Raw genomic sequence first — 22,353 nt, 5'->3', positions numbered from 1 at the left:
AAATTGCCAAAGATCGGAAATTGACTGATTTCAGTGATACTTTGCTTAAACTAATGTATGGTCAATACTTTCCTAGTAAACCAGTTGAGTTGAATCGATAGTTGTTCGGGTGGGGGTTGAAAAAATTAAACAAGTTAGGAGAGAAAACAAAACTCTGGAATTGGCAATGATTAATTTTTTTTTCTTTTGTCTGTGTCACATAAAAATCACAAATCATTGATCAGAAATATAGATTTTTCTACCACACATTCTGAAATAAAAATTGTAAATAGTTCAAAAAAATTAGTTAATTCCTTATTTTTCAATCTAAAGGCTGATAAGTTTGATTCTCAACGCACGAACTCTTAGAGCTCTCTCTTGATGAAATTGTAGGACCTTTCACATACCCAGGCTGTGAAATAAAATGAGCCTAAAAAACAATATATACTCCATGCTAAATGTTACTAAGAAGGGTCAGCGAGTACAAACTGAAGTGAGAAAATTATTAGTTGCCCCTCATGTTGCTACCTTTCCTAAAAATTTTCTTTTTGTCCATCATTTAAAAAGAACTGATTTAAACAGAGAAGAAGTAAGTCACATTTTGGGAGAGGGCGTGGGGCCAGTGTTCGGAGTGGTTTTCGACTTAACCAACTTTCTTATGTCTCCTGACAAAAATTCAAAATCGAGAAAAAAAATTCTGACTGAAAAAAGGTGTCAACACTACCTATAACATTAAGTCATAGGGAGGCATCAAACTCCAAACCTCTTTTTCTCAGTTTGATTGGATATGATTTGGTTCATTTTAGTTAAACTCAGTCCAACTAATGAGCATCCCTCCTCCAACGAAATTTGTTGAATATGGCCCCTACCAACAATCTTGGTTTTTTTTTTTAAACAGAAGGCTAAACAAGATTGGCAACACTTCAAATCAGTAAAAAAGCAAGAATGGTGTGCTTCACTTCAAAAGTCAGCCAGGAGACTGCAACACATAAGCTATTGAAGATTCCCCTCAAAGCAACCAAAAAAGGATTGATCAGAGAGGTATACAATGGGTCAGTTGCTTTGGTCACAGAATCGTGTTTTGATGCTTGATTCTTGTAGGTTAGTTGAAAGTAATAAGATCCGTCCAAACCGCAACTTTCTACGTGCAATATTAACCGAGACATTGCACTTTGACAAGTCAGGTTTTTGACGTCATCCACCATAGCAGTGACACCCTTGGTTTCTTCCTCTTTTGTTTGATCAGTGATGCAGAGGGTGCAACGCGAAACCTCAGCGACGTTACAAGTGAACAAACAGAGGTGAACTGACTGACCGCCTAATCTCTTCGCGGCGAGTGCGTTATCTCCTGATAAGAAGATCTTTAAAGTGCGAATCCTCCTGTTTCTTCAGTTTGTTTACGTTTAATGTCGTTGAAGTTTTGCGTTGCACTCTCTGTACCACTGATCGAACAGAAGAGGAAGAAACCAAGGGTGTCACTGCGGCGGTGGATGACGTCAAAAGCCTGACTTGTCAAAGTGTCTTGGTTAATACTGAACGTAGAAAGTTGTGGTTTAGACAGATTTTATTATTTTTCGCTAATCTAAAGGAATTAAGCATCAAAACACAATTCTGTGACCAGCGCAACTGACCCATCATATTAATCTAGGTCACAATTTTTCACTGAGAAATTAGGTAAGCTTGCTCAAGCTTAATTAACTGAAATTAATAATGCCATCAGAGCCAATTTCTTCCTTTGAAATATGTACTGTTCAGTTCCTGTTTTCTTTCTGCCTTATCTTTGGTGAAATGCATTTGACAAAGATATTGAAGGAGCTACCATTGAGAACAATTCATTTGTCCCACAGACCCATTTCTTTCATTTTAGTTTGAAAATATTTTTCTAGCGTGTTACCCCAAGTATAATACTGTGTGTCAGGCTTGTTATATTGCCGGCAATTAGAAAATATACGGGTCATATCAGCTATGAATAATCTTCGTGTGACATAGTATCCAGCTTTCAGCCGTTTAGTCATTGTGCCCAAATCTGAAAGAAACAGATAATAATTACTTATCTTGGGACTAAAAATCATTGAGCAAATACAAACTGTTATACTATGAAGCGTGCTGTGAAATAAATATTCCATATAATTTAGAGTCTCAATAGGCACCGATACGTGAAAAAGTCTAAGAAGAGATAGCTTATATTCCTTGCATTACAGTGTTCCCCTACCCTACACACAGCTGACTTGCCAAAAAAGCTGATGTTTTCAGGACCCAGCAAACTGTTTATGGGGTGTGTTTCCACACCGATTTCCAAATTTTTTACGGCATTAAACTCATCGATCCTGGTCAAGTTTTCAACAAGCACCATCGCACCACGAATTCGCATCGCGAATTTCGCACCATTTCCAGTTGAATATCCATCAAAGAAAAATATCCAATATATTTTATGGCCTTAAACATTGCTTTTGAACAAGCCCAAAAATATGGAAATCGAATAAGAAGTTGCGGAGATATGGAGCACTTAAGACTTGTGTAACACAATAATAGTCACCATTGCACCATTTTCATTCCCTGCCGCCAGCTGCAACGCTTCACTTTAAATGCTCTAGCGGGTCGATTTTTTAATGTGCAAAAACGGTTTTTGTACAAATACAACAAAGGAGATGACTTTCTGTCAATGTTGCTTCAGGTGAAAAAATCCATTTTTACGCCTGTTAAATAATTATATAACCTAGAAATTTTTTAATTTTTCCCAATATCCATTCATGTGTGCTTCATACAGAGAAATTTATGAGCATTGTAACCTTAAAATGGAACTTAGAAAATAACAATCAGACTTGTAGATTCTGAGATACAGCACATTGAAAAAACGCATGGCTCTTTTATGGAACCCAGAGTGCTTCCTCTTCCAAAAGAGCTTCTTATAACTTAATCCTTGAAGGCGGCAATTTCCTATTAAAGAGTGCAGGGTTTTTGACAGTTTAAGATTGTCTCCTGCGTCAAATTGTGAAGATTGGTCTAGGTGGGCAGAAAATGTGCTTTGGGAGGGAATGGGAAATGGAGTAACGAATGGAGGAGAAACAAACGTACGATTTTGACCGAAAATCCTAAATTTCAGAGCATCCTATTTGAAGGGTGCTTGAGAGATTTTAACTGAATGACGGTGCTTCATATTGTGTCACTGACATTACATTTTTTGAAAGCTAATAAAGAAGTTTATACGAAAGCAATACTCACCCATTGGATATTTTATGTGGTCATAATAATCAGCAGCAATTTCAGTCTTAACAGGCTCCAAGAAAGGCCAAGCAAAATCATGATTTTTTATCTGGAAAAAGAACACCCAGCATTACATATTATTTATTTATTTATTTGATCATGAATAAATGAGGCTTCATCAGTGAAAATGGCATGTGTCAAATCTTTTGGCTATGGAATACTCGCTGCATTAAGCTTAGTTGGTTTAGATACATAAGAAACCTTCCCCAAAGAAATTATAGAAAAAACAGTGAATGCACTGAAAAAAGTACATCCACCATACTTAGGTGTAACTTTTTTCTGTGACAGAGACTGAAGTTGCAAGGAACACCACTGCTCTACAACTATATGAAAGAACAAGAAAATAAATCAAAAATAATTTTTTGGAATTATTTAAAAAAAAAAAAATATCGGTTACTTCGCTAAAAGTGAGAGGCAAATCGTAACAATAGTTTTCCTCACAGTCTATTGAGGGAAAAATCCCTGGACAGCATTGCTTGTAAGTGCTGGTAAGGACAACAGATAGTACATATATAAGGCTTATTTGTTCAGAAATTGAACATGGACTTCATGAACATTTTTCATTGAGTTTTAAAAGAAGCAGATACTTCCTTTTTTCATTTTTGGGAGTAACAAGGCTTTTCATATTTTATCCAATCCAGAAATAAGTTAGGAAAGGCAAACATGATTCACAGTCCTTTTGGAAATTTAAGGATTTCATCATACGTATGACGAGATAATACTGGTTACCTTATTTACCTTCACTAATACAAATCGTCGGGCTCCTTGATTGGAGCTGAATCAAGTTGGAGGTTTCTGCCTTTGCAAATATGTATTACCAAGAGTGCTTCTTAATGTTTTTGATGTTTAATAGGTTGTAAAATATTAAAGACGAATCATATTGATGTTTGTAAAAGATGATCTTTAGGAAACAGTCGGCTGAAATATCAATTTTTGATGAGATTTTAATGACGGTAAACATAAGAGGGAAAATCTTATTTATCATATGTACTATTAGTTGGTTCTCAAACCTTAACATTTTTTACTGTACATAATCTCAAATTGTTTTTTTCTCTTCCGTGAGTGCAAAATTATTCAGGGATGACAAGAAAAATAATTCCAAACAAAAAAAGTAAAGCTGCAACATCTGATTGGGCTGAATTTTTCTACATCACAAACTCTTTAGACAAATCTATTACAAACGTGTTTGCTCCTCTTCCACAGTGAACAAGAAAGGGTTCGGGCACTTCTTAACCTATGGGGGAATGATCACTGGTGACTGAATGTAAAATTTCAATGTTCTGTTAAAATCTAGTTGTGATGGGAAGTGCTAAACTTTTGGGACTGTTGTTGAAAATCTACTCCGTTTGAGCTTTACTAGCCTTCCATACATTTGAAATCTTTTAACAGCCTTTTATCCGAGCTTTGGTAATCATTTATAGAAAGACAAAGAAAGGAAGAGATACATACTTCAGCGAAAAACTCAAAAAAAAATTTGGGGTTGGTTTTAGGCAGTGAAATTTGACATACAGCATCATAACGAGTTAAGAAAAATTTCTCAAAAGGAAGATCAATACTTTAAAGCCGACGGCCAGGGCAAAGGTTTTCCGCTTTGCTCTGGGTCCTCGTAGCTCAAAGCGGGACAAGAAGAGGAAAGAAGTATAATTAAATTGTTTAAAGAGTCTGTGAAAAAGATCAGCCTAATCGTAGGTGGCAACTTTAAACTGCCCTTTGATAGTGACTGACTTACAGTATTGAGAATAATACTGAAATTCTTTGCTAATGTATCTGGGTCAGAACATTCTTCCGTCATCCTGTTCACTCGAGTCATGCGCGCAGCAGGCCGCCAACCAGTTTCTTGGATACCAGGGATTGACTCAACAGGAATTGGACGAACGCCTTCTTTGAAACAAGTCAACCCTGGATAGACCTGTTGAGCTTGTGAATTTCTTGATTCAATTATATACTTGATGATCTGAAATGGAGACTCACAATTAAAATCTAAAAATTTTCTCCTATGAGAGGCTTTGTTTTTCTATTAAATCGTTGTTTTTATAGAAAAAGCTAAGTTCAGGTTGGTATGTAGTTACGATTTAAAAGTTTTTTTGAAGAAAATGCAAATAAATATAGCCAACATTGTAATATTTATTCGCTCATAGTCAACTTAGATATGGACGGAGTTAAACAGAAATGAACCAAGCCACATCGGGATGGAACCGAGAGAAAGAGGTTTAAAGTTTGGCTCCTGCATAAGACTCAATGTAAAAGATAAACTTCGAGTTCAATTTCTGCAAAATTTTCTCCAGCAAAAACTTTGAATTTTTGGCGATAGATAGTAGAGCAGTGGTTGAGTTCAAAACCACTCATAACTCAATTTTTTCCAATATGTGGGTTGGTTCCTTTCTGCTTAAGTCAGTCCATATATAATGATGAAAAAAATGAAATAAGTTGATTTGATATTAAAAGAGATTAGTCCTCAGCTCTTCTAAAAGATGCATGTGGTTCATCTTCGACGATAACTTTAGCGATATCAGCAGCTGCAGTTATTGCTGAAAATGAGCTACATGTTCAAAACTGGTCCAAAGTAAAAATCGTTTTAAAAAAATTTTAATTGGAAGTGAGTTGTGAATTATATTTTTTCTTTCTTTTATCTGCATCTTGTGCAGTCCATTTCACATTCTCATTTAGTGTGGAACTGTTTGACGACGTAAACCATTGGTCAAGCTTACGGATTCTTTAATAAATGAAGATCTTGCAAAGACATAAGATTTTTTATTGAATCAACCAAACCAACATGAAATTTTGTAAGAAACATAATAGGGCTGCTTTAGTCTATGACACAAAAAGTGGCGGCTGAGGGGTGGGGTCAGGTGAGCAGCTAAATTTACTGTTTAAGGGTTGAAACACAGGTATATTGGTACATTCAGAGGGCTCAGGCTTGCCGCAGCCAACCAACCCTTAAGCAATAGATCGAGCCGCTCACCAAACTCTGCCCCTCAGCCGCCACTTTTCGTGTCGTAGATTACATTCCTATTGCGAATCTCCTTTAAGATCTCAAAAAATACTTAAGAGTTGAGACTCAATGCGAGCTTGCCCATATCTTATGGAAAATTCTCTTTACTGTTAATTATTCGCATGGCGTAGAGAAAAGGTGCAAAAGAGATATGCACGGTGGAGGCAAAATGTAAGAATTTAAGTACCTGGAGGGGAAAGTTCAGTACACATCTTACAATATACAAAAATACCTTTACGTTTCAACCTGCCTCCACACAAAGTGCCTGACTAATGACACAGGTAATAGTAATTTCTTCCATTATACAGTAAAAAGACTCGTATAAAAAGACTTTTTAATAGTTGCTTCACAATTTAAAAACCAAGACACTAAATAACTCCAAAATGAAACATCCATTTAGCTTGCACAATCATTAAGCAACTTTTATCAGTTTTGCCTGACATTACTATATGATCTCTCTTTTCAGCATACAAATACTGAATTCGTAACAAATCATAAATTACTAACTGACTTACCTCACGCTGTTTGCGAATAACACTGGTAAATTCAGTGTAAACAATCTTTGGATTCAACTGACAGTGCATGAGCGTTGCACCATCATAATCCTTTATTAAATCTTGGTAGACGGCTCGATTCAGCTTAATATCCTTACTGAACCCCTGTTTCTTGAAGTAACCTAGAAGAATCAGAAGTGATACAGTTTGTGATCATGTAAGTTTAGAGGAGGTAACAAAGCAGTGATGGGCTTTTTTTGAAGACTATCATAAGTTCGCTACCACAGGATTTTTTAACCATTTTTAACCACGTAGAGGCAGTAAAAATTTTAGCTACTAAGCAGTTTAATGATGAATGGAATCTAAATAAAAATAGATGCAGATTATATCACACCAATCACAATTCACAAGTTGATATTCACTGAGACAACACTGTTGTGCAAGAATTGCTCCAGTTTTTGGTATTTCATGGCCTATTTTCTATCTTCATCATACTAATACAAATTCAATCGCCTCCTGTTATTTTTCGATATGCATTTTTTTCTGACAGCTGCCACTAAAGAATACAGTTGTTTCGCCTTCCAATACCTGCCACTTGTGGTTTCTTGTTCCTTTCTTTAAAAAAAAGAAGTGGTGAGTAAGAGGGGTGAAATTTTGAAAACACATCTCATTTCTTATTTTAACCGGAAAAAAAAAAAACAAACAATTTCAGCCATTGTCCATGAAACAGAAAGTCGTGGATAACAGAAGCGCTGAAATGTCCAATACATATTGCTGTGCAGTGATAAGCGGTCTTTGACACACAGGAACGCTACAGAGTCAGTGTTTCACTCCCACTCCATGGTCTTTATTTTGCTTTAATTCAAATATTTGTAAACAATATATTATTGGATAGCTTATGGTACAAGGATGCAGAAAATTCGTTCTCCCTACAACACATAAGCACCCTTTTCCTGTCGAAAACATCAATCTTACAAGAAATCCTGTTCACATATTTGAGACAATATGAAAACACAATGCTAGAAAATTTTGCTGCAAAGAGGCCAAATATTTCGATCCTTTAGGGGTTACCTACTGCTGACTCGTTTTTGAGGGTATGTATTTTTTCCTTTTTAAATTTTTCTGGGGACTCCTTACAATTATTATCCACAATATTTTAACTACAAGCACCTTCGGAGAAGATAACATATTTACCTATATAAGTATTCGATAAGATTGAAAAGATTTCGCTTTGGATTTAAGATTTAACATTAAGTTTTGGAAATAGTTCTACAAAAGAAAGACGTACCTATGGCATAAGCATCAGCAAAAGTTAAAAAGTGGTGAATATTTATCTGGATGTGGTAATCTTTAAGATGATTCATCAGATGAGTACCATATCCTTTCACTTGCTCATTTGAGCTGACAGCACAGAAAACTATTTCTGAAAATCCTTGTTCTGGAAACATGCGGAAACAAATTCCACCGATTGGTCTACCATGCTTTATCAAAGCTAGTGTTTTTTGTTTCCTGGAAAAATAATGACGATTAGAAGTTACTTAACAAGACTGTGTGTTGAATTACTAAATATAATGATAGGACCTGTAAGATGTTCCTCATAAAACTAGAGAAGCTTTGTATAATTTTTGCACCACTGAAAAGAGACTCAAGGAATTGTTTTGGAAAGACAAAATGAGGACGACAATAAGTTTGATTGTAAAAGTGTACGCCCAGTAAAAAAATGAAAACAGGGAGTTTTGAAAGAAATTAGAGAAAGCCAACTCTCTGAAGGGCTTTGGGAGGATAGGGGACTTGGGCGGCTAGTTGTTGCAGAGCAACAGAGAACAGTGTGAATGAGGCTTTTGAGAGTGCATGTTAAAATAAATATGATTACATCCATACGAAAAGAGTGTACATTATGATCTCTAATTCCTTTGAAAATTTCAAGAGAGGAATCTCTCTAAAAAAATGAGTTCACACAAAAATAAAAAACTTACGGATCGAAAACCAGCCTAGTGATGTAATGTTTTGGCATCTTTGGTAATTGGTAAGAGAACAGATTTTGAAGACCTATCAGCCACATCATAGTGTCTTGACTAACTGGCTGTGATAAACTATTACCAACTAACTGAAGTTCGATCATTCCTCTTGCTTCTTCTATTTTGGGTAGCTCATCTCTGGGACCATTGTCAGCAAAAACAGCCTGGAAATATTTGATAAGTTTGGATTTTCAACACAGCAGTGAAGGTATTGGCCTTAGGTTGACCTCAGAATTTTAATATTTTTTGATTAAGAAAAAAAAATGAATTTAAAGGTCTTAGGGAAAAATACTCAAGTGAATTTAACTCAAGCAGAGACTTAATTCAAAATGATACAGGGATCATCCAAAAAGTAAAATCTTACACGGTGCTATGAGTTGTATTCATAGTCGTTCCTTAATCAGCTCTTTTTCTTAGGAAGGCCCTATATGAATGTATTTATGCTAAAAGGAACTATGTGCATAGGGTTTGCATGGAACATAGTCCCGTTTAACATAGATACGTCCATATAGTTTTTGTTGTGAGTAAGGGAAGTTTGAGGAGACCTAGTCCAGAATATCATAAAAAGGACAATTTTTCCGAACCTAAAATAAAATTAGAGAGTATAGCTTCCGGAATAGATCCAAACAAGAGATTAATATGATTTGTCACTACAGAAATTACGGATTGCAGGCGAAAAAAATATTTGGGATTTTGCAAAATTAAAAGTAGGTCCTAATCTACCTTGAAGTTTGTCAAAATGGTGAAATTTCCCTCATATTTTGTATTATTTGTAGGGACAAACATTTTAATCACTTTCGAGGATATAATCCCAAAGTTATACTCTTAAATTTTCCTTCAGATTCGGAAAAATGTCCCTTATTATGGTGCTACGATTAGGACTTTCTTAAGCCCCAGAAAATGGCACCAAAGTTTCCCAATTATTGCTTTTTGAGGGTACAGCATTGGTTGAATCAAAAATCAAAATACAGACTAAATATCAGTTGAACTACAGGCACCAAAAATTCTCCTAAAAACTGAAAGTAAGATTAAAAATTTACAAAAATGCAATTTTTTTTTAAAAAAAAAAACAGACCCCCCTTCCCCTCCCTAAAATGTCAAAAGCCTTAGCTCTGGTTGATCGAAGTCATGTTGCTTGCAGATGCAATCGCTTTATAGAAGCGATTGGAAAATTCCAAAGCTGTCCAATCATTCATTGTTGTCAGATTGTGCTGAAAAATCGGCACTTTTCTCATAAAATGAGGATAGTAAACCCACTTTTTATATCCTTATTTTATCGCACAACCTGGTAACTCACACCATTATGATCAACAATGAACCAGTTAGCAGAATCCTTGAATATTAATCTAGAAAGTATCACAAAGAAGTATCACCTCTAGGCCGCAGTTCTGTTTCAGATTGTTGATTTTGGCATTGATTTCAACAACTTCCTCCTCTGTTGGATCCCCTATTATTTCAGGGCCACATAGTGGATCCGACTTCCGACTTTTGCTGTCAGCTCCACTCACTCGATCAGAGCGATTTTTTGATTCACTAGTCTCTTTTTGAGAATCATCACTATGTAAAAAAAAAACAAAGATAGATAATGAGTCATGGGGAATAATTTTTGATGTGGAGATGCACAGAAGGGAGGAAGCAGGAGAATGGTGGCACTATGTTGATTTATCAAGTAATGTCACTTATCATTTCAGATTTTACAGTAATTTTCTTCCTTATTCGAACTGGTGAGCTGTGACAGTCTAAAAAACTGCAAGGTAAAACAATTTTTAAAACCAGATGGCGCCTTTGTTATCAATATGCTAAAGTAGGTGCACTTTGTTTCGAGCCTGATCTACTAGCTGAAATGGAAAAAAAAACCTTCATGACTGCAAAAATGTAGATTGAGAATCTTTTTTTTGCTAATACAAGGAATCTAAGAAAATTAAGATTTAGGAGGAATAAAAACTCAAAATTTTTAAATTTCTACTGGAGTTCCAAATTGCAATAAATGGAAAATCGTTGGACCTGGGAAGATTTCATGGTATAATAAGATTTGAGGAGCTTTACGTTGTTCGGTTGCTGAATACAAACGATGTTGTTTCAGGGGTACAGAATCTTTGAGCTTTCACATTTTCACACGCTCACTCACCGGCTTTCCATATTTTTCTCATCAGTTTCCCACAAAATTTCCCACCAATTTAAAAGTAGATGACTTCTTTTCTGTTTTTTGTAGACTTTCGACTTGTAATCCTTCAAAATATTCCCCCTTTCTACATTTTTGGGGGCTTTTCCACATTTTCATGGGCAGGCCCAACATGGTTTTTGGGCAAATTTACCCCTAAAAAGTGTATTCAGTTGGCTGTATCTCTTGAGTGCAACAGACCCATTGCAAACATTTTGCTCAGAATATGCATGAATATGTCATGATGAAAAAAAAAAGGAAGAAAAGTAATGAACTAAATTTCATCCAATCAAAACTTAAATTCAGTTAGTTATGGAACTTAAATTCCTACACATTGCGGCAGAAAAAGAAAAAAATTGAGATAAATACTGTTCTTAAAACCATCTACATAGGGTGTTCAAAAAGTTTTGCACACTTCCGGATTTTGAGCGAACGAAAGCAGCTATCGATTTGCGGTTTATGTGTGCTTGAAGTAGACGTAATTACCAATAAAACAAGACCAAGAACAACTCTCTAGCTTAAAAAATGACAGAGATACAGGGTTCTAAAAATGACATGTAGCGTGACCGCCTCCAGGATTTTTAGCTACCGATATGTTTATCAAGGGGAAAAAAGTTAAATGAGAATTGAGTGTTTTCATTGAAAAAACATACAAAATCTTACGGAAACTGACGAACTTCAAGTTTTTTCATCGGATGAAACGGATGACTCAACATTCGGCTGTTTTTCGAAGTATTTTCCACCACTTTGAACACAAAGCTTCAGCCGCTCTGTCCAATTCACAAGGATCGTCTTTTCGAAGTCTTCTTAAGGGAGGGTTTTGAAGCATTTTCGAACAGCGGTTTTGATCTAGGCTATGGAATCAAACCATGTGCCTCTCAGAATGTCTTTAACTTAGGAAAGAGCCATTCCAAAGCCTAGATCAAAACCGCTGTTCAAAACTGCTTCAAAACCCTCAGTCAAGAGGACTTCGAAAAGACGATCCTTGTGAAGTTGGCAGAACTGCTGAAGCTTTGTGTTCAAAGTGGTGGAAAATACTTCGAAAAACAGCCGAATGTTGAGTCATCCGTGTCATCCGATGAAGAAACTTGAAGTTCGTCAATTTCTGTAAGATTTTATAAGTTTTTTTAATGAAAACACTCAATTCTCATTTAACTTTTTTCCCCTTGATAAACATATTTGTAGCTAAAAATCCTGGAGGCGGTCACGCTACATGTCATTTTCAAAACCCTGTATCTCTGTCATTTTTTAATCTAGAGAGTTGTTATTGGTCTTGTTTTATGGATAATTACGTCTACTTTAAGCACACATAAACTGCAAATCGATAGCTGCTTTCGTCCGCTCAAAATCCGAAAGTGTGCAAAATTTTTTGAACACCCTATGTACATTACTGCACTTTCTCTCTGAGTGTAGTATTATCAGATTGATTGAATCATGTGATGCAAAACCAGGCTGTATTAAAAACTCTCATTTTTAAAAACTAGGACAAATTTTGTCTCAGCCACTATGTTTTTAAAAATTCTGCAAAGGTATAAATCTCATTCGAAGAAATTTAAGCAAAGTCAGGTAAGAAAACCAATAATTTGTACATATTGAATACCATAAAACCATAAAATTTGAGTTTCTAAATAACCTCCTTATTGGCATTGCATAATTAGAGTTTTTTGAACATGTGGCTTAATGAGCTTGTTTGCTCATTTTTAATTCTTACATTTTTGAAAAGTAGAGGGTGCACTTAGTTAACAGAAATTTCTTTGGATTTTTTCTTTACATTTTTAGTCAGCGCAGCGACCGCAATCGGATCGATCTCTTTGGAGACCATTTTGCCTTGCTCAACAATGCGCATAGAGGTGGAAGCTAAAATCAAGTAACTTTCAACTCGTTTTTTGTCCCTTAAAATCATTGAGAAGAATTGAAATTTACTGGACAACCTCATAAGAAATGTTACTTTATCCAACTGAGGAATTGCATTTTAATGTTGGTATTTAGATAGGCATTAAAAAATTTTAGTGAGTATTTGAAGCAAACTTACGCTAAGGAAGGGTCTAATTTCAACTTCTTCCCCATCCCTAAGCTAATGTTAACCGTTGAAAAATTATTTTTTTCATTGGTAGGAGCTGTCAGTTTCTCAAATTCACCTGGACGGCGGACACCTGTGGAGAGAATAATGTTTTTAGTTTTCTTAGTGCAAAGTAAATTCATTTGTTAAAGCCAGGAAAAAATATTTTGGGCAAAGAGAATAGCAGTATGTATTTCTTTATTTTATAATCTTATCTTTTCATTTGCTAGTAATCTTAAAGCAAGAATCATGAGAATATGGATAGCATCAAATAAGCAAATAAAAATTACACCTGATAAAAAGAGAGAATTGTCCTCCAAAAAAGAGAGAAAGGAGAATTGAAAAATTGAAAAACTCTCAGTCGAACTCACAAAATGAATTGAAGTAAACATCTGTGTATTTTGAAACCATGCAGTCCCTTATTTAAGGCTGAAATTCTGATGCTGATTTTCTGAAGCGCATAGGCAATTACAGTCGAACCTCGATAACTCGAAGCTGAAGGGAAGCGATGATAAAATTCGAGTTATTGAGGTTTCGAGATTATCGAGGTTTCGAGTTAACGAGGTTTGGAGATGAAAAATTCGAGTTATCGAGGTTGGGGGTTCGAGGTTGGTGCTAGGTCAATTTAGAAAAAAAAAACCGTTATTTGTTTTACGTTATCATAATAAGGGAATATTGGGGAATGAAAGTAGGAACTAATATTTAACCCCACGTCCGATTGGGGTAGGACAATGGTTTATTATTGGAAAAAATATGTACACAAAGATCAAGAATTAAATTTTAAAAAACTGAGTTATTCTGCTCTGCTGCAAGTGTTGCAAACGGTGTCTATCTACCTCATTTTCAAGTGTTACCAAAGCAGAAAAAACATCATCACTAACATTAGGCAGTTGCTCCACAAAATCTCGGAGTGTAGTAAGTATGCTCTTTGCCTGCTTATTTGGCACCACTGGTTTTGTGACAAGAGGCTCGTCATCTTCATCGTCGATTTCTTCGTTGTTATCTGCCGAAACAGAGGCCAGTATATCCTCATCACTCAGCAAACCAGTCACCCCCCCCCCCCCCCAGTGGGCCGAAGCATCCTTCGAGTTATAGAGGTTTTTCTCCAACTCCTTCGAGTTACTGAGGTACATATTTGATACATGGTAGTTGCCTTCGAGTTATAAAGGTAAACCGCCAATTCCTTCGAGTTACTGAGGTACAAATGAGCCTCAAATGTCTTCGAGTTAACGGAACAAATTTTTCGAGTTATCGAGGATTTTGGCCTTCTGCGGAAGGGAACGGACATTTTCTTTGAGTTATTGAGGTTTTCGAGTTATCGAGGTTCGACTGTACTTTAATTTATTTCAGTGAGTTTTTCATCTGAGTTTTTTAATTTTCTGATTCTATTTTCTCTTTTATTCATCCGACTCACAGTTTGTCAGCTCAATTTTTTCCGTTAGTTTTATTTAGCTTTTGTTTCTTTTGGTTTTGTAAGTCCTCTAGAAAGTTGATAAGGTCATCTTATTGACTCAAGACACGACTTTAACCAATATACAACACATAACCTTTTCACAGGCCAGTACCCAATCCTAGTTGAGAATCAAAATAGAAGGAGAAAAGAACAGACTACCTTTTTCTGAGGACTGTAGGTGGCGAGGTGGAGCAGGTCGATATTCAGGATCCCAAATGGGAGACGAATCTGAATAAATTTCTTCTTCTACAAGTGCTAAAAACCTAATAGCAAAATAAAATAGAGATTAGAGACGAGAATAAAAAGATAAAATTTTGTAATATAAAATCTAAGAGAGAGTAAAGTTGGAGGATGGTGCTACAGTAGAAAAAGAAACTAATTTACGGTGAAGAAAAGAGGAAAAAGTTGTCTAATAGTGGACAAAACAATGAAAATACTCGAATTCATGGATAAGTATTAAATATTAGCATTGAGTTATAAAGGTTATGGCCCCCAACCCTTGCCGAGGGAAAATTTTTATCGATAAAATCCTCTCTATTCTAATAAAATTATTTTTAAGACGCTCGATGGATGGGGCAAGGAAGGGGAGTTTAAAGTCCATAAGTGGGAAACCCACGAATGTGGGTGGGATCGGGGGGGTGTAGGAACCTTAGTGGGTTTCCCTTTGCGTTGTTGTTGACTCCAGCTTCCATCCTCTGTTCTTTTTTAATCCCTTCGTGGTTGGCCCGCATCCTCTCATTATTTTATTATTAGGTATTAATCGAGGGGTTTTTTTTTTTTTTTAAATTCTGAGTATTACTCTGTTTTTTTTTGGGGGGGGGGGGGTTGAATTTTCTTACTAGGTTGAGAGTAGTCGATTTCAATTTGGTTCGTCTGATTTTTTTTTTGCTTTCAGTTTTCGATGAGGTATCTTTTTATTTTTTATTTGATTTTAGTTGTTGATTGATGAGGATGATTTTAAATTTTTAATATATTTTAAGCAATATCAGTTTGTTTCATCCGAGCGAATTCGACAATTTTGCCAGCCGCAAAGCGGACTTTTGGGGGTGCTGCCCTGGGGGTAGGGTTGCGCAGTGGTCAGGGATCAGAGCCCCCTAGTGTCTATAAAAAGGAGGTGATCCATTTGAACTTATCTTCTACCAATTTCGAGCAATTTTTTTAGTTTTTACCTTTTTCACAAAAAGGCATGCTGATGACTGACAGCAAGTGATTAACAAAAATTAGCAGGTATAGAAATAGATAAAGTATAATAAGGTTAGAATATTTTAGAGCTACTATAATATAGATCTACTATAATATAGAAATACTATAATATAATATATATATATATTACATTATAGAACATCAAAGATCAAGAAAAATAGAAAAAATATTAAACTGTGGATGTGAGAAAAGACCCTCTGACAACATCTTAAGTGGGTCATGCTCGCTTGATCTCTAATTTCCTTTACAATTATTGAGGTTTTAGATGAAGTAACTCACTTGGGGAAATGCGTAAGAACAAGATCTCTCTTTTCTGGTGGCATTTTATCCCGATCACTTCGGCACCTTTCCATAAGCTGTCTCCGAACTGTCCTGAACACAGCACAAAGTAACGTCCGCCCGAACACAAGAGCAGTTTCAAAATGTGGAAGTGAGTCACAAAAAGCTGGAACTTGACAAAATATCAGCCACCTGTGAAAAGAAAAAAAAATTAATAAAAAGGTGATATCAAAATTTAATCAAGTTGTGCCAAAATCATCAGATTTATTTTAAATATTCAGAGAGGTATGAAATATATGCAAACCATTAACTAATACGCTTCTTTATACTCACTATTTTGAAGAGTTTCCAAGTAACAGGTTGTCTCAGGCTTAACCAGTAAGATTACAGATTTTTTAAGTCAAAAATAGACTTTTTTGCTCATAAACATGGGTCCTTAAATCAAACCCCACCGAGCTACTGCCACAAAAAGTTTTAGAAAAATATATGTTTGTTCCAAATTAGGGGAAATTTTGGGCCAATCATCATGAAAATTTGACTTCAGAAGTAACTTTTCATGCCGAATCAAAAATTCAGGTGAAAAATGAAATTGGAAACATTTTGGAGGGGTTTTGGGGGTACCTTACTGAAAATAAATCGAATTTTGAATATATGTTCGAAAAATTGCAGTTTTGATCAGATTTGGAAAAAAACTTGAAAAATATGGTGAAGTTGTTCTCTGCATTTTTTTAGTAGAATCAGCCGCTTCGAAAATATTCAGCCTAGACCTTAAGCCGTGCATCTTAATTACTGAAAGACATGCTAAAGCTTTTCTGTTTTCATAATGCACCTTATTAAGATGCTACACAGGTTTACAGACGAATGCACAGAAGGTGTACAACTGCAAATTAAGGATTTTGCATGGTCAGGAGCTGGTATGTTGCAAAGAGTAGAAGTACTGACCTCGTGTAGTTTGTTGTATATGCAGTCATTTCTGATGCATCTTCCTCTGTTGATGCATCTGCTTTTTTGGTTGAGGGTGTTTCAAAATTCCAATGATTCAAACAGTGTAAAAACATTTTCGCTAAATCATGCATCATTTGCCACTCCTGTGAAAGAAAATTATTAAAATTAATGAATATATAAAATCCACAGATGATGCTCATTACCTATATTCACTCATAGTTCACTTTAGACTGTAGGATATGTATTTGCGATTAAAGAAGGTGTTATTTAAAATCAGATACTGATTCAACTGTGAATTGAAAACAATGAGTCAATTAATTTTTTTGTTCTTTTGTTCTTGTTTCTTTCTATTTTCCTATAGCCACATCAGCTTGAGCTTCGGTTTTTCAATCTAGCGGACGAATTCGTCCAAGTTACAATGCACTAGTAACCTCTATGGTTACAAGGCCCTGTGATATGATGCTACATGTATGGTTTCCAGTAGATTGGATCAACATTTTGTTGTTTTGATTTTGTTGAATACAATTTTGAAGGTATCATTTCCAAAATTAATCATTTCAATGTTGAAAAATTCTAGTATTTGCTCTGCATCCCAAATTTTTTCAAAGACATGTATAAAAATATGATTTGATACAGACGTTACTGGATGGCTTATTGTAAAACCTGATACGACCACCATTATTTTATGTCAACATATTAACTCCTAAACCATGCATCTCATTTGTGGTGTTTGAAAATCTCCACTGCTATTTTATTTTTTGAAGAAGAACAAATTAACATCAATTATTAATTTTTTATTTTTTTTTAAAATTGCATCACAAAGAGAAGAAAAATTGTGGAAATTTTTAAGAATTGATGTAAAATAGCTCTCCATGTAAAAATAAAGTAATCCAGAGAGTTTGCAGCAACGCAAATGGAGATACGTGGTTTTGGAGTTTCACCGTCAATAAAGTCCTTAAATAGAGATAAAGAGATACTCCCTCTTGTCAAAAATACATATTTTCCATACATAGACATTTCATCTGATAGGAAAAGGTGCCTTTCATTACTCTTTGCTTTCTTGTTACGACCTGCATCAACAGCTACTTTGGGCTCTGTGCAGAGCTATTGAGCCTGAGATAAATGAAGTGCTGTCACAATAAAGTGATTCTTATTACTTGATGATATTTTTTGAATACTTACCACTTGAGGTTTATCAGCAAATTTATAATATACGAAATTGAGAATTGCTTTGGCTATGCTGGGCTGTTCGAAAGGTGGATGACCCAGGGGCCCTTCAACTTTAGGTTTCCTTAGGTTCACAATTGATTGTCGAAGGAGCTGCCAAATCAAAGCGATATAGAAATTATGATATTTGCCAAATATTTAGATAGGAAAAACGAGCAAGAGTGACTGGTCAGACCAGAAAACCTATTTGAGTTTTCATTCCTTGCAGGGGTTTTAAAAAGGGCCGGGTTTCTACGAACTTGGCAGAAAAAACTTCTCTTCCTTTTCCAGGTTTTCCCTGAAGAGAATAATCTTCACTCCCTGACTTTTCAAATATTGAAAATTTCCGTGCGTAGAAGTAAAAATAAATAAATTTAAGGCAATAATTTCACTATGTACAAAATGTAGGAACATATAAACCTTCATTCTTCCGGTTTTAATCCCTCAATTAACTAAAATTGCGATTTCTTATTGAAAGATATTCCTCTGTTCACTATCCAAAATGTAAATCATGACAGTGAGCCCCAAACCAGAAAGATATTTAGTTTGATTGTGTGGACAGGGCTGATGTTTTTTTAGATTTCAAGTTTCAAGACTTTTCAAATTTCAGTTTTATTCATTCAATTCCCAGGCCATTTTCGGTTTTTCAGGCCTGCAGACACCTTCTTTAGACCTAAATTACACTCTTTGAAAAAAGTCTTGATTTTTACTTGGCTGACTAAGCTGAGTAGCTAAGTATTTACATAACTTTGGGATAACAAAAAGTAACCAAATAACTTACATCAAAAAGAAAATAGTAAACTTTTTTGGTGTCCGCATCTTGTTCCGTGTGCATTGACATGAAAATATTTTCTACATCTACAACCATCCCTAGTAGTCTATTTATTTCTTCCTCCGGCAAGGCCTTCAAATGGGATACATGATTTCCTGGAAAATAAATTAAAAACTTTACAGTAAAAACACCCATGTTTGATACCTCAAAGTAAAAAAACAGCCCGTATTGAGCCAATGAAAAGCTCCTTGAGCCACGAAATTGGTCCCTTAGTAATCTATCTTAAGAAATCCGAATTTTACAGTCTTCATGCACCTCTCTGACTGATGGAATGAATTTAAAAATGGGAAAAGAAACCCAAATGTCAAAGCCATGGTTCCTTGCAACAAGTAAGATAGGTCAAAATCTGTTTTTTTTTTTTTTTTTTTTTTTTTTTTTTACCTTTTTAATTCACTAGGTATTTCATTTAAAATTAAATTTAATAAATCTATTTTTTGTCCATGGGTTCATTTTCCTGCAAATTAGCACTTTTTTCTTTAGGGTCAATGGTAGAGTGCGATCAGGCCAAGAAAAACTCATTGACGTATAATACAATCTAGACCGCTCATTAGGAAATTTCCGCGAGACTAGGCTCCCTTCAAGCGAGACGATAGGCAACCCAGCAACACCCAGCAAGTGTACCGGCGATATGTACCGAGACAATGGTGGAATTCGTGGAAACGCCAGTCTTGCCAGTGCCGTTGCCTGATACAGGTACACTTAGCTCGTATATCCGGCGGTATCAACTAGGCTGAAGGCGCGTCTTTACCCTGATTTACCCCGCTAGCTGTCTTACCTCCCCCGCCTAAAGTCCGGCCAAGTGCGCGGTCTAGATTGTATTATACGTCAATGGAAAAACTTAACACACTTAAACCTGCCCGCCCTGGTATATCTTAATCAAACCATCCTAGATGCAAAAGAGTGAGAATGGGGAAAACCAATCCCAGAAAATGTTTTTAATAAAAAGATGCTTTTATGTGGACAGAAAGTAAATAGCACAAAATTTACTAACCTAGGATATGTGTGCAATTTCGACATGGGTCCGGAAAATTAGCTAACTGAGTGGCGACATCCACTCTTGGTGATTTGTTCGGTGACAATGGCGCTTTCCAACCTGTGCACTTGCAGCCATCTGACTGACACGCTGAATAAATGGCTAGTTTTAATATCTTCTTGGCTGACTGCCAGTTGTAGACTTGCTGTTTTCGTTGCTGAATTCGTTGAAGATTATTTTGCCTAGGTGACGGCGATGGTGCAGCAGATGCATTTGTTGCTACATTTGTTGAGTCCACAGGTGCAGGATTTTTATTGGCACTTGTGCTGGCTTTGCTGCAGTCGTTTGCTGAGGAGGCCATATCAACAGGTAGCACAGTTTTGGAGGCTGATAAACTCCTGGAACAATCGTTTAAAATATGTGCTGTAGATTCCAACTGTAAGATGCAAATCGACGGTGAAAGTCGGCAATCACATAACTCGTTTGCGGTGTCTGAAAATCTCCGCCTCTGCATCATTTTTTTAAAGGAGAGCAAATTGACATTATTTCTTGAAGTTTTTGCAGAATTTTCTTCGCATTGAGAAGAAAAATCATGACAGTTTTAAAGAATTGCCGTTGAGTAGTTTTCCATTTAAAAAATAAAGTATGACAGGAAGTCTGCGACGTCGCAAACCGAGTTATGTGATTGCTGACTTGCACCGTCGAAATATAATTATTCCATGTAAAATCAGCCTGTCTTAAGCTCAACCGGCGGACAAATTTTTGATACTGAGAATGCCTGCATGTTTTTTTCGGTTAAAAGTGATTAAAAATATTTCATTTTAATTTTTCAAGTCACACACTCAGCTGCAGCATCGCCATGTGACATCAATGTAGGGGGGTAGATTCTGATGGTGGCAATTCAATTATCCCTGACAGAAATCATGATACACGGTTAAACAAAGAAAAATGTTCAGCTCTTTACACAGGCTTTCAACAGGATGTGACTCAATTTCTTTACGATCAAATTTCAAAGATTAAATTTGGGCTCTTTTTTGCCCGCAAATAGTACTGTCTTATCTGATTAAGTCCAATTCACTATGTTCAACTTTTTATTTTACTTTACTTCCATTATTGTCAAATTAAAAGTTTAATTGTGTATGTGATACTGACATGAGAACACAACAACCAGATAAAAAGTTTGACGGAAACTTGAGTGTGACATCGCCTACAACTGTTCAACTTTCCATTCAATTGACATGGAAAGTTGAACTGTAGGTGATCTCCCTACCAACATTGGCCGAAGCTGTACATTCGCAAACCAAACAGACAGAAATACCTGAATTCCAATATCTTACGGCTATGGTTATTGTATGAAGTATTTAAGCATTCGACTTCCCATCCAACTTTTTGTCCGCTTTGGTTGGATGAAAGATTGAAATGTGTATGAATTCGGCTTTGGGTTTCTAATTTTAAAAAATGTTGCATGGAAAGAAATCAGCAATGTTGCAATTAGAGATACATGTTCTACTGATATATTCCACAATGTGGAGTCTGAGAAGTTATAGAGGGCTTTTTTTTTATCGCGGATCAAGGTGGATCGCACTGGATTGGAATCCGGAGCGATCCGGACCGATCCACAGTGTTCCAAGTGATAAAAAAATCCAAACTTGTAATTTGGTTAGATTTGTCATTGTTTTGATTTGTTGGGGACGGCAACTTCCTCAAAGGATCACAGTGGATCGTGAGCTCGCCCCACCTCGGAAGAGCGATCCAGCGTACCACCCTGATCCACCTGGAACGCTTGGATCACGGCTGGGGAACAGAATAAAAAAATACCAATGTTCATCGCGATCCACCGCGTTCCAGTGCGATCCGCATAAAAAAAAGCCCTTAGGTAGAAGAGATCATTCGTCAGCTAAAAATAAATTATTATAGGTACTCATGAATTCACTGGAAAAAATTGAAAAGCACGCTGCACTGCGGCTACTTAAACAAGACCGTCGGATTGTGTTAGAACATTGCTCGCAAGGAGAATCAACAAAATACCAGTTTCAGTAACATCTGTCTCAATTAAAACAGGCAAAATTTTACTTCTTCCGGATGAAATGTTACCTTAAAGCTTCTTCCGCTTCGCATTTACAACTGCAAATAGAACTGCCCCATTGAGGGTTTGTCTTCCCTGAAGATTTGAACGCTTCGAGTCTCTAAAGTGACTGTGATGCATGAAATTGTTTGGGAGGAAACGATAATTGCCTTCAAAAATTACGGAATGCACTAAATTCACAGAAATCCATGGTAAAATTGGAAAAAAACATACAAAAACAAAAAAAATTGTTCACCAGCCAGTAAAGAACAACAACAAGTACAACAACGGCGGATGCAACGCACTCTCTCGGCTGCCGGTCGTCTTATCGAATGGCACGGAGGAGGGGGGGGGGGTGAGTGAGAGGGTTGAGTGCATAGAGAAAAAAAAGGGTTGAGTGAGTGAGTGAGTGAGAGTGAGTGAGTGAGTG

General features: G+C 36.1%; 1 protein-coding gene across 2 annotated transcripts; it reads right to left on the bottom strand.

Annotated features, from left to right (window-relative positions):
- Positions 1-160: 160 nt before the first annotated feature.
- Positions 161-22,299, bottom strand: Gcn5 (Gcn5 acetyltransferase). Of its 2 annotated transcripts, none has more exons than XM_019052682.2 (15): positions 22,158-22,299; positions 19,877-20,256; positions 18,835-18,980; positions 18,030-18,167; positions 16,845-16,990; positions 15,903-16,094; positions 14,580-14,683; positions 12,941-13,061; positions 10,121-10,304; positions 8,706-8,911; positions 8,018-8,238; positions 6,751-6,911; positions 4,973-5,197; positions 3,202-3,292; positions 161-2,005 (listed from the first exon to the last, which is right to left on the bottom strand). In XM_019052682.2, exons 2-15 carry the CDS (start codon positions 20,217-20,219, stop codon positions 1,812-1,814), a joined length of 2,472 nt encoding a protein of 823 aa, XP_018908227.2. In that variant the 5' UTR covers positions 20,220-20,256; positions 22,158-22,299; the 3' UTR covers positions 161-1,811. The 2 variants fall into 2 exon arrangements, with proteins under 2 accessions (XP_018908227.2, XP_018908228.2); XM_019052683.2 differs by having other exon boundaries at positions 21,953-22,225.
- Between the last annotated feature and the right edge of the window lie 54 nt (positions 22,300-22,353).

Source organism: Bemisia tabaci, chromosome 5 (genome assembly GCF_918797505.1).
Source record: "Bemisia tabaci chromosome 5, PGI_BMITA_v3".
Classification (NCBI taxonomy): domain Eukaryota; kingdom Metazoa; phylum Arthropoda; class Insecta; order Hemiptera; family Aleyrodidae; genus Bemisia; species Bemisia tabaci.
This window is presented reverse-complemented; position numbering and strand designations above follow the sequence as displayed.